At 40.4% G+C, this 18,606-nt stretch overlaps 1 protein-coding gene across 3 annotated transcripts in view; it reads left to right on the top strand.

Annotated features, from left to right (window-relative positions):
• TMTC1 (transmembrane O-mannosyltransferase targeting cadherins 1) overlaps nucleotides 1-18,606 on the top strand; it is a 260,026-nt gene that overhangs the window by 182,437 nt on the left and 58,983 nt on the right. For 2 of the 3 annotated variants that reach the window (XM_081310209.1, XM_081310208.1), the window contains 2 exons: nucleotides 4,397-4,564; nucleotides 15,087-15,200. In XM_081310209.1, coding sequence (XP_081166335.1) covers nucleotides 4,397-4,564; nucleotides 15,087-15,200 — 282 coding nt within the window. The remainder of the gene's footprint in view (nucleotides 1-4,396; nucleotides 4,565-15,086; nucleotides 15,201-18,606) is intronic. The other variant, XM_081310207.1, reaches the window with a different exon arrangement.

The following is an 18,606-nucleotide window of genomic DNA, read 5'->3' as shown; positions in this document are numbered from 1 at the left end:
CAACCAACTGTAAGGCCCATGAGTCAAACTGACCTACTGCCTGTTTCTATAAATGATTTATTGAAACATCATTCGTTTTTGTGGTTTGATGGCTGCTTTGCCACTACAGAGTGGATCATAAATGACAAAAGTTTCACAGCCTGCATGAGGGTGAAAGGAGCTTCCCCTCTGCAGGTCTGAATATGGAAGTCTGCTGAAATGAACTGACAATAGGTTAACAGGAGAAAAGGCACATGAATTTATTGATGTGAACATGTATGTAGGAGCCACATATGATCCAAAGCTCAGAGAAGGACAGATGGCTGAAGCTTAGATTTTCTCATCATAGGAGAGAGAGAGAAGTGGGGTAGGTTGCAGTTGTAGAGGGCATTCAGTGATTGTTCGGGGAGCTGAGTGGGCCTAAGGACCGGCAGTGGCCTGTGACAAAGCTCTCTGGGCTCTAATGTACTATTCAATCTTCAGTCTCTCCCTCTGTGCTATGGGTTTCATCTTCCTCCATTAGTGACAATTTTGTAAGAGGATGAAAGGCACTCATGTTCCTCTTTGTTGGATCAGTCTTTATATAGATAAGGGAACTTCAGAGAAAAGCCTTCCCTGCGTTTCAGGAAAGAGGATTGAGAAACGGGGAGATAGAAAGATTAGAGAGATCTTGAAACTGCTTCTTTTAGTTCAGCCTGTGAGAACCCCAAACTCTGGGATATTGTTTTGTGAGGTCCAACTCCTAAAAAGCCTGAAATACTTACAACCTGGCCCTTTCCAAAATGAGTTTACCAACCTCTAGATCACAGCATAGTGTTTAAGTAGTCAGGTCTGGTTCATCCCTAGCACTTGGAGCTGTGGGTGAGTTTTTTAACTCTTCTAAGCTTTAGTTTCCTCAAGTATGAAATGGAGGATACTGGGGATAAAATGTTTAATTGAGATAGTATCTGTAAAGCACTGGTCTTGCCCCAGGCCCTACAGATTTGTAAAAAGTCCCAGAAAAGTACTTAGCTTGGTGTTTGGCATGTGGAACGTGCTCAGTAAACATGTGAACATATAAAATAGCTAATTATATCTGTCGTTTTCTGCCACTTTGTGGCCATTACTGTAGATTGCTGGAATTCCAACCACCTCCATCCCTCCGGTTTCTTTAGATGGCAGCTCCAGTTCCCACAAGAAAGCAGTCAACGACTATCAAGATGCCCTGAATGGAGTGGGTAGGAGGAAAATAGTCTCTGATAAGCTGTGAGGAATATAGGGATCAAGTTGTCAAGTCACAATCCCTGCTGTAGGACAGCAGATAGGGTGTGACCCTGGAATCTGAAATCTGGGTTTGTATTTTTGCTCTGCCATTTACTAGATATATGACCAAATGTAGCAAGTTAACCTTTCTCTTCTTCACAGTGTTCTCAGGTTAAACATTAATGTGATCAACAGAGTTGTGAAGGTGTACTGAAATCAAATATAGAAAATACTTGGTACATGTAAAGATTGATTCCATCCCAGTGGCTCAGGAGGCGGAGACAGGAGGATGGCAAGTTCAAAGGCAGCCTCAGCAACTTAGTGAGGCCCTCAGAAACTTAGCAAGACCCTGTCTCAATATAAAAAATAAAAGGGCTGGGGACGTGACTCAGCGGTCCCCAGTACCAAAAAAAAAAAAAAAAAGATTGATTCCATAAATGTTGGCTCTTAGCCATGTTGCCTAACATAAGCAAAAATGGGAAGAGAGCTGATGTTGGAGATGCAGGTATCGGTGTGGCACACTTTCCTCGAGTTGCAGTTCTTTGCTCTAAAGTGTGTGAGACTTTCTTTGACTACCCATATTAAAATCTCAAGCTCTTCCCTGCTTAATTTTTTATCCATGTAACTTATGATTATGTGCATGTTCTGTATTTATTTGCCTATTTATTAACTATTTCTCCCTACCCATGTGCATTCCATAAGGATAAAAATTATAATCTTGTTCCCTGATATGTCCTTGATGTCTGAAATACTATTTGCCCTTTAGTAGCTGTGTGTTAACTATCTGATAAATGACCAAATGGAGCCCAGAGGCCCTTCATATGGCCCTAGAAGCATCCTGCTTATCTTGGGGGGATCTGACTAGGGCTGCAGGAACAGGAGGCCAGCAACCTTATGAAGTTGAGCAACCATTGTGGTCAGGCAAGTTAACACTAGTGTGCTCAGTTGTGCAGCAACAGAAGATTTGTAGAAAAGCTTCCCACTGTTAAGGCTAAACATAGGAGTTGTGAAAGCAGTAAGAAGTTTTGGGGATTTGTATTTTGGGGTTGTTTTATACTTGTGGCAATCAAATCTGGGGCTTGTGTGGAGATGTTGGACAAGGGCCTCCTTAGCTCAAGTCACCATCCTCAGTGGTTAGCAGGGACTCCCGTTAGCCAAACAGTGAACCCTAAACTTTAGGGAGCTGGATCAACTGACTCACAGGACTTAAAGTGAGAAATGGAGCTCTAACTTGACTTCAAGGTCTCCAGGTGAGAGACCTCAGTGCCTGCTCCACTTTTCTACTTTTGATACCAAAGCGTATTTGGAAAGGAGAAGAGAAGGTAGAAAGGTGTGTTTTCCAAGAATATGTGTTTATGAATAGACCATTTTGTTGTTTCCCTTTAGAAGACCAACCACATTCACAGACTAGAATTATTTATGTTTTATTCTTCATTGTGTTTTTAGTGCCTAGACTATTGGAAGTCACATAAAAGAAAAAAAATGAAAAAATAATTGAACAAATATATGGACTATATTTTTGGGGGGCTTCTGGTGGTATTAGTTTCTAATGTAGGGTTTCTTTATGCAAGATTGCTTCATTCATGATGCATACTTTTAATTCCTGTGGCTCGGGAGGCTGAGGCAGGAGGAACATGGGTTCAAAGCCAGCCTCAGCAAAAGCAAGGTGCTAAGCAACTCAGTGAAACCCTGTCTCTAAAAAAAAAAAAAAAAAAAAAAAAAAGAAAAAAAAAAGAATTGTTTTATTCTTTTTAAGTTGGTTCTTTTTAGTTATATGTAACATTAGGATACATTTTGATATAATCACAAAAGTATGAATGTGATTTACTTTAATTCATTTCTCAGCACTACCAATTTGTTTTTGTTTTTGTTTTTTGGTACTGGGGGTTGAACTCAGGGGTGTTTAACCCCTGAGCCACACCCCAGCTCTTTTTATTTTTTTATTTTGAGACAGGGTCTTCCTAAGTTTCTGAGGACCTCACTAAGTTGCTGAGGCTAGTATTGAACTTGAGATCCTCCTGCCTTAGCCTTCTGAGTCACTGGCTGGCTACTCTACTGAACTTTCTGCAATTTAATTATAGTTTGTTTTTTTTTTTTTAATTAGTGACTTGTTGTTATACTTGATGTTGGGACTCACTGTGGTATATTCATGTATGTATGTATCAAAGTTCAGTCAGATCCATTGCACTGTTCTTCTTTCCTGTCCCTCTTTCTTCCCACCTCCCTTTCATCTACTCCGCTGATCTTTTTTGTTTATTTATTTCTGACTATTTTTTGTTGCTTTGTTTCAATACTGGGGATTGAACCCAGAAGCATTTAACCACTGAGCCGCATCCCCAGTCCTTTTTTTATATTTTATTTAGAGACAAGGTCTCGCTGAGCTACTTAAGGCCTCAGCCTCCGAAGCCACTGGAATTACAGGCATGCGCCACCATGCCCTGGCATTTTCTCTATTTTTGATGAAATTTCCTATCCTGTTTTTTTCCCCTTTCTTTCTCTCTATTTATTTATTTTTAATACCCTGCCCCCTTATTTGAGATTAGCTTTCTCATATCAGAAAAGAGTTTTGTCCTTTGACTTTTGAAGACTGGTTTATTTCACTTAGCATGACAGTCTCCAGTTCAGTCCATTTACTGGAAGATACCATAATTTTATTCTTCTTTATGACTTAAGATGTTCTGTAATAGCCACTAGTCATCATCTTTGAAAAGAAGCCCATTTCAACTAAAATGCACACAGCAATAATGGGTACAAACTAAGTTTATGTTCTGAGTCTAACTAGCAGGCTGGAAAAGTCCCTGGGTACATTGTTAGTGTGAGAGACCATGTTCTACAAGGGAAAAGACTTTTGGAGACACAATATTGTGCCAAAGTCCCATTCAAATAACATGTGAATTCTTCGTGCCTGTCGGGAAATCTGGATCAGAGTCAGCAAGAAAATCCCATCAATATAACTTGTTCTTCATGAGCCTACAACATGAACTTGTACCACACTAATACCAAAGCTCTAGCTTTAGAAAACTAACAGGAAAATGTTGTTCAAGACAAGGGACTTTGTATTTTCTCTGGCACAGAATGAGCTTTAGTTGAAAGCTAGTTACATGGGATAGAATGCTCAGGGGGAATCTGCTGCATTCCCCAAAGTAACCCTGTTTCCTTCCACCCTGTTTTCCAGCATGGGCTACTGCATCCTTTTTGTGCATGGGTTGAGCAAGCTCTGCACTTGGCTAAATCGATGTGGGGCCACCACCCTGATTGTGTCCACGGTGTTGCTGCTGTTGCTTTTCTCTTGGAAAACTGTGAAACAGAATGAAATTTGGCTGTCAAGAGAGTCCTTATTCAGGTATGATTAGACAGGTAAATGTGTACTTTTTCCCATTTATTTGTTCACTTACAAATTTGCATCGGCAAATGAGATAGCATGGGTGTGGTGGTGTTGATTAATCTAGAAAATTTAGTAAAAAAAAATTTTTTCTTTTTTGGTACTGGGGATTGAACTCAGGGACATTTGCCCACTGAGCCACATCCCCAGCCCTATTTTGTATTTTATTTAGAGACAGAGCCTCACTGAGTTGCATAGTGCCTTAGGCTAGCTTTGAACTTGTGGATCCTCTTGCCTCAGCCTCCCCAGCCGCTGTGATTACAAGCATGCACCACTGCACCTGATACTTCTAGTAAAGTTTTAATGGAAGATATATTTTATTTTAAATTTTAACTTTAGGGTTTTTTTTAATGATATTATATAAAATTTAACATGAGCTCTTCTCAGTGAATTTATGAAAGCAAGGCTCATGGAAGGTTTTTTGAGTCTGTGAATTTAAATGGAAAGAGTCCTAATGAAGAGTTGAACTGTAAAATCAACCATAAACAAAATGAAACTGATAAGCCTAGTTTTCTCATTTAGTCAAGTCATTGGAAAAGGTGAGCACGCAGCAAGAGAGATGGCAATATGTGTACTTCTTTAGAATGCTTTAAATGCCTTGTGAACTGTAATCTAATTGTTTTATTTTGAGTATTGATTTTGAACAAGGAAGTGAAAGACTCTTTCATCTCCAGATAGTGTTTTCTGTGGCATGGAAGCTGTTTAAAAATATACCAATGTCATCCACAGCCCTGAACCTGTCAGGAAATATGAACATTCTTTGGGACTGTCACTCACTCATCATGCTGTGTCTCTGGGGCCTAGTCTGTCTCACCTGTGCTATAGCCCTGGTGACCAGTATCTGGCTCTCTTGCTACTGTCACACAGTATTTCCCTGTCTCCCAGGGATCTCCAACCTGTGTTTTCTTCTCCTTCTGCCCTCACTTATATAACCCAGTTGGCCAATGTAATTAGCATGGTTCCCTCAGTTCCCTGTTCAGCTGGTACCTGACACTTTTTCCGGTGGAAAACAAATGACCAAAAGAGTTGGGACCGCTCAAGAAAAGGAGAAGCTTTTGGAAGAGCATAGGAAAACATGCAGAATTAAGAGGAAGGTCAAGAACCTGACCTGTCACAAACAGGAAGCAGGGACCCAGACACTCCTTGCTGTGTTCTTTCAGTAATGGGAATGAATGGTAAACCCATCTATCTTTACATCAGAATCCTAGGAAAAGAAAGTCCTCTTGATTGAGCTTGACCTTAGTCTCCGTCAGTGCCTGCCAGTGTGCTAAGATGACGGACCTAGCCAAAGAAGCTTCTTTTGCCTTCTATGGTGATATTAGGGCAGCAGAGCTCCTTGGGGGTTCCACAAGGACTTCACAAAGCCAAGCAAGAGGAACGTTTCCAGCAGGAAGTCCAAATGATATGAGAAGGGAACAAGAAATGAATAAATAAAACTAAAGTTGACTATACTCCTCTACTATTTTTAAATAATCCATCTGATTTTACTACATGACAACTTAACTTTTTAAAAATAGAAATAATTAGTTTGGAATGCATGTCTGATTATTTTATTATTCCTATATCATTGTCATCATCATTATTTCAGTGGGCACTTTAGGGAATTGTTGCAATGTAAAGTTCTTTTTGTATTCTTTTGCTTTTTGCTGTGCTGGGCATCAAACCCAGGGCCTCACGAGTGCTAAGGCCGCAGAATGACAGAATGACTACAGAGTCTGCTCAACCTCTGTCATAACCCTCCACATTCAACCCAGTTCTTGCAGAACACAGTAGATTCCTTCCCGGTCATTCTGAAAACACAGGGCTATTGAAGCTCAGTAATAAAACTTCCTTCTGGTCTCTGTTGCTTAGTTTTGTTTCTTTCACTTTCAATAGTCAGTGCTTTCATGAGAAACTGCAAAGGTTCTGCACTGTGTTAAGCCTGTGCCTGGGTAGAGAAATGAACTGTGGTTGTGTCTTCTGGTGATGTTTATTGCTTAAGCAGAACAGCTTTGGGGATGGCTTTCACTGGCAGTAGTTTATTTTAAGGACAGTAAGTTAGCACTCAGAACCAGTATGACTGACACCAGCAATTTAAGAAAAGAAAAACAAAAAGTCCATTGACTTTGCATCCAGAAGCTTCTGTTCTTTTAGGTGGAAGTACGTAGGAAGTGAACAGTTGATTACTAAAACACAACCATTCCATGTTTGTACTTAAAGGGACTTTGGTTCTGCAGGGGGCTTTGGTGGTCAAACGGAATGTTGTGTCATGTATAAATTAAAGCTATTGATTTCTTCTTCTTCTCTTTTTTTTTTAGAGAGATTTGTCTTTTATGTAAGTCCTGAGAAGCCTGTTAAGAATCTGAGACTTTAAAATTATTCTCTGTCCTTCAAGTCCAGATGTATATGTGGATTCATCTGTGAGAATAATATTCAGATCAGATGAGTGAACATTTGCTGGTAACATGTGCATCAGGATAGGATCAGGGGTTGACTGGGGGGTCTGGAGTTAGACATTCTGGCTAGGCACCAAGCTTTGCCATTTTATGGCTATATGAGTTGAGGCAAGTTATTTAACTACTCTGTGCCTTAGCTTCTTCATTGTAAAATTTAGAATAATAGTATTTGTCTCCAGGATACTGCATGAGAATAAAATAATCAGCGAAACATGCACAAGACAGTGTCTAGCATGTGGTAAACACTGTGTAAGGTATTCACATTCTTATTCTGTGCTGTGTTCTAAGATATGGATGGGGGGGGGGGTTGTCCATAGAAGAGCTGGAAGTCTACATGGAGTCATGCATGAGAACATATTTCAATCTAATGTAATGTTAGACACAGAGCCCTCTGTAAGTGCAGGGAGTGACCAAGACTCACTTAGGCCTTCAAAGATCTTTCTACTATAGGTCTGAGCTGAGCATTAAAGGATAAAGAAAAACTAAAGTAGCCACTGTGGCCACACCCAAGGGCTGGCTGAATTAAGAAACAGTTGTAATGGTTCCAGACACAGCAATGTCCTCAGCAGAGGTTCTGCTTCTGTTCCTCCTCAGTTCCACATGATCAACCCATCAAGCATTCCTAGGACATATGGCCTGGCTGAGGCCTCTAATTATGGGATGGTTTTGCTTGGCAATATTCTCAAAAGTCTTTACAGAATATCCTAAGCCAGACCTTTATGTTAGAGAAAACACAAATGCTGGCCAAGCTCCAGCCTTCCAGCTGAGGCTTCCTCTCACATAAATGATCCCACTGTGTGATGTATTTTTAGGAGATACAAATGCAACATCCCCTCACAGCTTTATTCTCCTGTTGGCAAGAATCTTACACACACAAGACAGAAAGAACCGAACACTTGTGGCTCATGAGAGGCTTGGAAAAGGGTAAGTTGTTGTCTGTGCTGAAGTAGCTGTTCAGAGGAGCCAGGGTTTGAACTCACATCTGGTCTAAAAGCCAAGGGAGCATAAGCTGCCACACCTTTTTTTAGAACTCTTGTTTTCTAACCTAAGTGAGGTCCAGTATAAACACACCCATAATTGCAGCTGGAAGGTATTTTTTTCTTTAATTTTGTAACAAGAAACTGTTCTGTGTCCTTTCCTCCTCCAATAGGGCCTAGTAATAGCCCAGAACCTTAGATTTGTGTGGACTAAATGATACCATGGTAACATAATTCGATTAGATTAAGCCCCATCCTCACAATACCTGGAAAGATGGAGACAAGCATATTTTCTTTTGCAAGTGCTTCAGGGTCTCTGAATTGCACTCTCGAACTGCTTCAGTGACTCACTGGCCATTGATGAACACTTACAGCCTACATTTTTCTCCCACTCCGTAGGAAGCACCTTTTCTCTCAGTTCTTTTCTGAACTACTGTGCCAGAGAAATTCACAGCTTTCCCAGGGCAAAGAACAAAACCACCAGATACTGACAAATTCTTCTTAAGAGCCAGGTAGTAAATATATTTTAGGCTTTGTGAGCCATAGAGTCCCTTTTACAACTACTGTACTTACCTCTCCTATTGCCTCAGGAAAGAGGCCAAAGACAGGTGTGTGAACAGGTTGCCTCCTCTATGGCCCACAGGCTAGAGTTTGCTTATCAATGATAACATTCTGATAGTGAAGTGTTACTGAGTTCACTTTGTTCTGTGTTACTCATAGCCTGTGGGACTGTTTGGTTTAGGTTCAGATGTCGACCTACCTCAGGAATGATGGTGACCATTTCTTGACCTTAGTTGAAATTTCTACTTAACTAAGCACTAGATCTATAGCCTTAGAAAATGTCTTCATCTGTCTGAGCTTAAATCTCCTCATTCAGAAATATAATAATACAACTTACCTGACAGGTTGTTGAGGAGGCAATCCATGAGACATGGATATTTAGCTTAGTGCTTAACTTAAAATGAGCATGCCCTAAATCCTGGCATCCTTGGGTCAAAGCAGGGTTCAAAATTGAGAAGAGCCACAAATTTTTACTCCTTTCCTACTTAACTCTGGCAGAACACTACAAATTAAAAAAAAAAAAAAAAGTGTTCCCTTATTAGGAATTTGGGGATGGTTCTGCTGACCTATAATCCAGCCATGCCAACAAAGCAAGTTGATATTCAAAAAACTTGGAGATATGCCTGATAAAAGTGGCTATTTTTATTCCTTCTGTTATTTCTCCAATTTTCTGCAAATAAGAGGTGTGAGGTAGAAATGTGAAGTGCACACATTTTAATCTCATGAGTTGAGATCCTGCAAGGAGAAGGGGATTTTTTCCAAGTAATCATTGTTGTAATGAATAATAGTACTTTGGATCCAGCATATAATTTATGAACATGACATATTTATGTGAAGTAAATATGTATAAAGCTGGATATTTCCATTAAGGCAACTGAGAGTGCTAAATCAAATCAAGGAAGAGACAGGGAGACTGACCTGGCCAGTTATGCTTTCCAGGGAAAGTTCTCTTTGCTAGATGTTTATTGAGAACCGGGCAAAACAGCAGAAAAATATCACAGCAAGAACATAATGGTCAAAACAACAATGGGAAAAGCAGAGTGTTCTTAGAATTGTAGCTACTCCACCCACTCTCCACTGCCTGTTGTGGATATTATTGCTTCCTCCTGAACAATGTTCTGATCTTAGCCAGAGCTGTGTTTCCGCAGGCCTGATTATACATTCCTTGGGTGAAATGTGAATTAGAATAACTGGGCTAATTTCAAAGGAAAAAGATAAGTTTCATAAATATTCCTGTTACATCCATGCTATAATCAAAGTTGTCTGCAAAACCCACCTGTTACCATGCACTATGTACTTCTGGATAGAAAACTTGGAAATTTTCCTGAGTGTAAATTTGATCTTTTAAAACTATTACTATCACTCTGACCCAGATCCTACTCATATCCTTCAAAACTCATACTGTCCATTTAAACAATTACATTTTTATGTATTTATTTTCTGTCATGTAAATAAAAGTATTTCATAAATTATACAATTGTGTAAGAGTGAAAGGTAGCGTTGGTATTTTAGCATCCACCTCCAAATAGAGCTTTCCATCATAGGCACAGCAAGTGCCTTTGGCTGCCCTTCAGATTCAACAGTTGGTCACCTTTGATAGGCCACAGCTTTTCTCTGAGGCTCAGCTTTCTCTCCTGTAAAATGAAGAGAGAGGATGAAATCGCCATCAGCATTCCATTGAGTCCTCCATTCTGAGCAGTGAGGAAATTCTGACTCTTTTCATCCCCAGTGACAAGTTCTTACAGGACTCACAGGCACCCTTTTCTTCTTGGCTGCTGGACTCCTCCATGCATCGATCTTTAAGGTGGGGGGGGGGGCGCTCCTTGTAGTACATGAGCCCTTTTGTCTACAGCAGCTTTTGTTGAGAGAACAGGACATGCATTGATCTCACCTGGTCTCAGCCCCTAGGCAGGCAGTTCAGAGACCTACCATGCCACTGAGTTTCATTGAGAAAAGTGCTTTGTAAACAGTGAAGTCTGAGATGCCCATTTCTATCTCAAATGAGAACGGGGGTTGGTTCCTTTATAGGAGAATATATCCTTCATTAGAGAGGCCTTTGAAAAAAACATCTGTACTTCTGTCCGTGGTGGACAGTCAGCCCTCAGCCATCATGTCACCCTCAGCTGGTGCCAGGATTGCTGCCTGCTCACCTCGGCTCTTCTCTAGGGAGCCCGAGCCACATCAACACTATCTGTGGTATTTATTTTTGCCTCTTTCAGTCACAGTAAAAATAGAGAAACAGGAAAAGGAAGCAAACTTCTTTCATCTACTCTCTTCTTTCTTCCTTTTTTAACTGTATAAATTTAAGGAGTACAGCATCAAGATTTGATAAATGTATCCATGAAATGTATCCGTGAAATAATTGCTATAGGTAAGCCACTTCACATAACTCTCAAATCCCGTGTTCGCCTCCTATTATGATCATTTTTTTTGGAGGGGGTTCACCAAAGACTGAACTTGGGGGCACTAAATGCTGAGCCACATCCTCAGCCCTTTGGTTGTATTTTATTTTGAGACAGGATCTCACTGAGTTGCTTAGTGATCCACTGGGCATGCACCACCACGCCCAGCTATTTTTACCTCTTTTTAAGTAATAGCACCTGAAATCTGTTCTCTCTGTAAATTTTTAATCTACAACACAATAAGATAGTCCTCTTGCTGTACATTGTATCCCTAGACTAATCCCACATAACTGCAGGTTTGTGCCTTAAACCTAGCCCTCATGTCCCTCATAACCATCATGCTATTGTCTGTTTCTATGGGTTTGACTTTCTTTTGAGATTTCACAGATAAATGAGATAAATCATGCACTATTTGTCTTTCTGTGTCTGGCACTATTTGTCTTTCTGAGGCCCTAAGCAACTTAGCAAGACCTTGTCTCAAAATAAAAAGGGGTGGAGATATGGTTCAATGGTTAAGTGCCTCTGGAGTCAATCCCTGGATCAAAAGAATAATAAGAAGAAGAAGGAGAAGAAGGAGAAGAAAGAAGAAGGAGAAGGAGGAGGAGGAGGAGGGGGGGAGGGGGAGGGGGAGGAGGAGTTGTCGTCCAGAGATAACTGGAGGAAAGAAAAATTTTGTACACTGTTGGTGAGAATGTAAACTAGTGCAATCATTATGGAAAGCAGTATGGAGAGTCCTAAAAAAAACAAAATTTCCAACCAAAATTCAACAAAGTTTACACCATCCTAACATATTTCCCCAATAGATTTTCACAGTTCGCATAGAATGTCCCTATTGATCTTTCTTTAAGCTAACAATGAAATGAAAATCTGTTGTCTGAGAGAGGTAGTACATTAAAGTATAATTCCCCCAAAATTTGGTTCTCATCTCCGAGTTCTTCTTCATGCCCAGCTGTTCCCCTTTCAATTTTATCAAAATAAGATCCACAAGTTTTCTTTCTACGTAGCACCCAAACCATTCATCCCCTACCCCTACCACCTCCCTCCAGGCTAGAGAACAAAATCTAGAACCAAACTCCTTGAGTCTGAATTTTGTCCCTGCCCCTCTCCAGCTGCATCCTCTTGTGCAGGTTAATTTTGTGAGGCATCTGCAGATGTCACACTGATCCTCTCCTGCCCCATGCCCTTCTCAGAGTTTCAGTGTTACCCTATGGGCTTCCCTGGGCAGATGGCCTCAGCTGTAGACAAGCCTTCAGTGGAAAGTAAGACCTTTAGGCACAGCCATTTGGCACTGCGACAGTCTCAACTCTCGCTGCTGATGAGCAAGTACAGTGCCCTCCCTCATGGTTAAGAGCTAGGGCGTCGGTGATTGTTACAGACCCCATGTTTATGTCCTCCAAAATTTATATGTTGAAGCCTTCACCTCCCATTTTGCTCTATTTGGAGATAGAACCTGTGAGGGAAGTGACAAAGTGAATGAAATCATAGGGTGGAGCTCCAATCCAATAGATCTGGTTCCCTTATGAGAAGAGGAAGGGACACCAGAGCCAGCTCTGGGCACACACACCTCCCTCCCCAGGAAAGGCCATGCAAGGACATAACTAGAAGGTGAGTATCTACAAGCCAGGAAGAGAGCTGACCTCAGAAACTGAATCAACCAGGACCTTAATCTTCGACTTCCACCTCCAGAATTGTGAGAAATAAATTGCTATTGTTTAAGCCACCCATGAGGTTTTGTTATGATAGACTGAGCAGACTGATACAGTGGCCATTTATTTAAGCAGGGTTTTTATGTCTCTGAGCAAAGCCTCATTTCCTGAACTGTGGAATATTTTTATCTGCATTTATTTTATAAGTTCTGCATTTTCCCTCTGCCCCCACTACTGTCCTTCTCAGATGCATTTATTTAGAAAAAAAAAAAAAAAGGCACAGATTTAGTACGGGGAAGCATTAGATTTCCAATAAAACTTGTCAGTAGGAAGCCCAGCCTACAGTCATCTCTCTTGTATTGATTTATTTTTGCAGATAATTTCCAATTATTGGCGGGGAGAGGGGTGGGGGGAAAGCTATAAGTGAATGAAGGAAGAAAAATCTTGAATCATCCTCAACATTCTCCAAGGGTTGTTCTCCGGAGAATCATCTGCCATCACACCCTGCCACCTGCCACCTCTGCTTCCTGAGTATCTTCTACCATAGCCATGGCTGCAATTCTGACCATCCTTCCCCTCCTTCTCTCTCTCCCTCCCCCTACTCTTCCTCTGTCCTCTTGTTACTGCTCTCTGCAGCACCCTCACAGGTCTCCATGCCTTGGGTCTTTCCTCCTAATCCACTTCCACTGCAGCCATTGCAGTCCTCAGATGTTTCACTGTTGGTCTCATTTCTATGCTTTAAACCCTGCCCTGACTCCCCAGTGCTCTTCCAAGAAACCCAAAGCCCCTTAGGGTCTCCCCACTCTCAGACTTACCTTCTCTGATCCAGCAGGGCTGAGTTTCTTTCAGTCCCTCAGAAGCCCATGCTCACTTTCTCTAGGTCCTCTGCTTGGGGTATTGTGCTGCCTCTCACCCTGGAGCTTATTTACTTCTCCTTATCCCTCATCTCAGCTCTGCGGTGACTGTTCTGGAAGTCTCCCCTGATCCCCATTCTGGGATGAGCCTCAGCTCACCTGCTGTTGCAAGCCATTCTGTCATCACCCGCATTTCCTGATTCCCCTGTTTTCTCACCCCAGTAAGCTCCCCAGGGCAGGGACTCTGGCCACCTTCTGTCTCTAGTATCCAATTGGTGGCAGTGTGTGGCACTGAATGGGCTTTAAATTAGATATTAAACAACTGTGCCAGGCTGGGGTTGTGGCTCAGTGGTAGAGCACTTGCCTAGCATGTGTGAGACTCTGGGTTCAATTCTCAGCACCATATAAGAATAAATGAATAAAATAAAGGTTCATCAACGTCTAAAAAAATGTTTAAAAAGAAAGCAACTGTGTCATTTACCGCAGTTCAAAGAAATGCTTGCAGACTGATTTGATTATATCATCAGTCCTCTGTAATGTGTCCCTTTTAAATGATTCTGCTTGGGCCTACATTTACTTTTAACTTTTCCTTTCATTCGCTCCAGCCCATACACAACCAGGCATGTGATAATTATCTCAAATAAGCTCAAATTTACTACCCACTATTGGTGAGCAATGAAGGGCCTCTCTGAGTCCCTGGGCACACTCCTGGGTCTGAAAAGGGTTTTCCTTGCAAAGTGGCCCTCCTGAGAACTACACATGCCCAGGGGGAAGCGGTGGCTTTGTGGACTTGCTGAGAGATGGGAGATACCCTTTCCTGCTAGCCTGGATTCCAGCATCAAAGGGAACTAGAATGGTGGGAAAGAAGAAAGGGGAAGAGGCAGAGAACAAAGGGAACCACCTGTTAGATCTCACCTCACCTCCTAAAGAGGAGGTAGTAGTTATGGGCTGTTGATACTCATTTTGTGAAATCCATTTAATCTTTTCTTCCTTTGGTTCTTCAGTGTGTGCATGGAGCACTTAGGCATTTTCCATTGAGTTCCTGTGAATAAAAACACGGGTCCCTGAGGTAGACAGGAGAGGAAGAATGGGTTTGTCCCGTATGTGAATTTGCACTGGAAGGATCTATCTGTGCTTTCCATCATCCTCTGCAGAGTTTCCCTTTACAGCAGCCCTGGGAGTATCACATGTTTGCCCACTGCACCCTAGTTAGGACACTGGCGTGGAAATACAAGGTTAGCTTTTGCCCTTGCTGTCTAATGTGCCCTCAGGTCTGTCATTGGGCCCTGCTGTGCTCCCAAAAGAAAGCCCAAGGAGACATGGCAGGGCTTTCCAGGCCTCAGGCATGTCTCTAGAAAGTATAAAGGTTCTATGTTTACCTGCCAAGGACATTGTACTGGTGCCCAGTTAGCAGCTTTGTTCACTTGTGCACAACTTTTGTCTTTCCTAGAAAATATTATTGAGTAAATCATACAATTCACAAATTTTGGAAGCCTTGTTTGAGGTGAATCCAACACATTCATAAAACCATGAGTAAAATATGAAGGAATATCACAACACTATTCTCTGTTGCTGTTAAAATAATTTTTTCTAATGTATCTGTTTTAGATCTGGAGTTCAGACTCTGCCCCATAATGCCAAGGTTCATTACAACTACGCCAACTTCCTGAAGGACCAAGGTCGGAACAGGGAAGCCATCTACCACTACAGAACAGCCCTCAAGTAAGCGCCTTGCAGGGAGGGCACTGGCTATTGTGCTGTGAAGATCCTGGTTTATTTCAGTCATACCCACCCATACATGAGTGGTCATGGGTTTCTATTGAGGGTGATCTTATCCTTAGAGGGAGAATATTTCTTGGACTAGGAGTCTTTCGGCTCACCATTCAGTGCTGTTGTAAGTGTGGTAACTCTGCCTTGTTTCTCACTCAATGTTTGTTTGTTTGTTTGATTTTAAGTTTTTATTGCTGCCCCTTATTCAGTGAAGTAACACTCCATTGAATACATTTGTGCAAACAGGAGTTGGTTATTAAAAATGTATACTGGTCATTTATAGGATATGTATGCCAGTGAATTCTCAATTGCATGTATATAGGAAGATACTTGAGTATAGAAATGAAACACTCTGGTGGATATATTAAATCAAAAACAGTGAGAAAATACTTGATCACCATGTTGGGAATATGTTAATTGTGTGTGTGTGTGTGTGTCTGTGTGTGTATTCTCTAACACTGTTCTTGTGTTTTCCATTGGAAGAAAGAATACCTTTGATATGACTTTAAGGGAAAAGTAAAACTTTTTAAGTTTTTTTGTAAGTAGCAGTAGTCTGTGGGTATCCAGTGGAACTGAAACTCTGACTTTATGGATGATTTTCTCTAAAAGTTCCCAGATAATAAATGTATTTAACTTTCAACATGTGGAGACATGATGTTATAGTTTGGATCTGGAATGTCTCCCAAAGGCTTCTGTGCTAAAGGCTTAGTCCCCAGCCTGTGGTGCTCTGGAATACATGCCCTTGAAGGAAGCAGTGACACCCAGCCCCTTCCTCTTTCACTTCTTCATCAGCGATAAGTTAATAGTTTACTCCATTTTTTTTTTTTCTGATCATGATGCTTTGCCTCCCCACAGGCCCATAGCAATGGGGCCTATCAACGATGGACCAAAACCTCCAAACTTGTGTGCCAAAATAAACCTTTTGTCTTTATAAGGTGATTATTCAGGTATTTTGTCACTGACTAATACACATGATAATTAAGCATAGCCTTGGAATCTTCAATTGTTAGCTTAAAGAAGCAAGGCGAATCTAATCCTCTTATTGAATACTACTGATGCTCACAGAAACTTCTAGAAGAGAGAGATTGATTCACATTTGGTTAAATTTTCTGAGACTATTCCACATTGGGACATGATTAAAATTCATATGCCAAACAAATCATACTGAAGTGCCTACCTGAATTGTCTCAGGGCTTAGTTTGAAATCATTATTATATTCTACACAAGCATTTGGTTATCAATCAAAAACTTTTGGGCTACAGGACCTGCTTACTTAATATTCAATATAGCAAAAGTTTTAAATCATATATATCAAGATTGTGATCGAATACTTTTTCAAATATTACAACAAATGTGAGACCCAGAGCAATAATCGTAACCAAGCTTTTTTATTGAAGAATACAACTTATTCATTATGGAATAGAAGGTAATCTATAAGATTTAATAAAGAATTGCATTTGTTCACTGGAAGACAGTTTTCAAAATGTTTGCAATTCTTATCTCTGTTGGTTAGATTATGGTTTGTATTTTTGCCTTTATATTTTCTTGTGTGTTCAGATGTTCCACAGTGAGCATGTATTGCATGGATTGTGACCTTCATAATTAATTAATGTGTAATGATTTTCGGTTGTATTCTTGAAGGGAGGAAAAGACAACAAGTTGTCTAAAAAGAATCAGTCTCATAAATTTGTTTCATTATAACAGACGATTTCCTATCAAATTCAAATAGAAAAATAAGGTAGGCCCTGAGGCACGGTGTGGGCAAAGGTGTAAATTAAACAAAATTCTCTGGCAGTTGATTTTATAGAATTATAGTAGCTGGGTGGGTACTTCTGCTTCTTTCCTGTAAAACAATAAAAATAAATGTTTGTTCCAGCAATATGCTTCTGGAAGAAATATGTCCCTTGAGAAATGGGGAAAAACAATTAAAGCTATAAATGTACTGTCTAGTAATTAGTGAATTATTTAATGTTCTCAGACCAGATCCAAAATACTTATGATTAAAAATATCATTGTTTTTATGTGATTACCACTGGGATAAATATTCAGCAGAGGTGGATAGTTTTTCTTTTCTTTTTAAATAAATTTCCACTCTTCATGTTAGAGAGTAAAGGAAAAGTACCAGGACTGTCCATCATTTTGATGATTATTTATCCTTAGAGATTGCCCTTATTTTCGTAATGCTGTTTCTTTGTGGACGTTGCTGAGTCAGGAATTCTTCTCCCTCCCAACTGCTCCACCCCTACACTACATTTTTGTCTATCCAATGTTTTGTGTGTTTCCACACAGTAAGAAAGAGAGTGATTAGGGAAGTTCTAGGTTAAAGGTGAAATGACCTGAAATCAGTTCCAGCAATTATCCATGACTGTTGAAATGACTATGCAGAGCCCAAAGGCAATGGTGAAATGAGCCATCAGGGTTGTATCTATAGAGATCTCTTTCTGGCTGACTTACAGTTCTAAAAATAACACTATATTAAGTTGGTAATTATATACAACATAACTATTCTGGTTCTTTTAAACTGTATGTTTAAATAATGGAGTACTACTACTGACTTCTCAGTATATTTCATTTATTTTTTTTTCAGTTGTGCTAGAATAAATCTCCCCTGGAAAATGCTGCAGCCAAGATTATATATTCAGGTTAAGATCCAAATCATGAAAAAAGAGAATGAGGGGTCAGAACCCTTTCTTGAAAACTTCAACAAACGTTAGTGTTAGCTTTGCTTTGCTATGAGGAGTAGCTCTCTGTGTAGACCTATTATAGTACTATAAAGCTTTGGATTCTCTGTATTGGAGAATTAGACCACTACTAACGTATTTGTCATCTGCCTCCAAAGCTTTCTGACCACTCAGTTACTGTGGGGGAAGTTCCTGCCATTTCACCCCATGTGATGGGAATAAAAAGTCCAGAGACTGCCCAACAATTCAGCTCTTTATGCACAAGATCTCCAAGAAATGTCTCATCCAAGAAACCCTAAAGGAGAAACATTAACCTGGCTTAAGTAAAATGCAGAAGTTATTGAATGTGTACTTAACCATGTATGTACATTATTGATTAGCTCAAAAATTCAGTTAAAAGTGGAGAATCTTGAAGCAAATTATGCACAATATTGAACATTTTATTTTACCCTGAAATTTCCAATGTATCTTCATTTACCGATCTTCTGTTGTCAAACCAAGTCCTTTTCTTGGAGTAAGAGACTACTGATTAAAATCTGCAAAAATCACGTCCATACTTCATTGCTATAATTACCGGTTTTGTCAGTTTAAAGAGTAATAAAAAATTAAGGATACTTGCTGGGTATGATAGCCTGTACCTGTAATTCCAGCTACTCAAGTGGCTGAGGCAGAGGTTC

The sequence above is a fragment of the Spermophilus citellus genome (genome assembly GCF_964194105.1).
Source record: "Spermophilus citellus genome assembly, chromosome: 10".
Lineage (NCBI taxonomy): Eukaryota > Metazoa > Chordata > Mammalia > Rodentia > Sciuridae > Spermophilus > Spermophilus citellus.
Note: the sequence above shows the minus strand (reverse complement) of the source record. Positions and strands in the feature narration are given on the sequence as shown.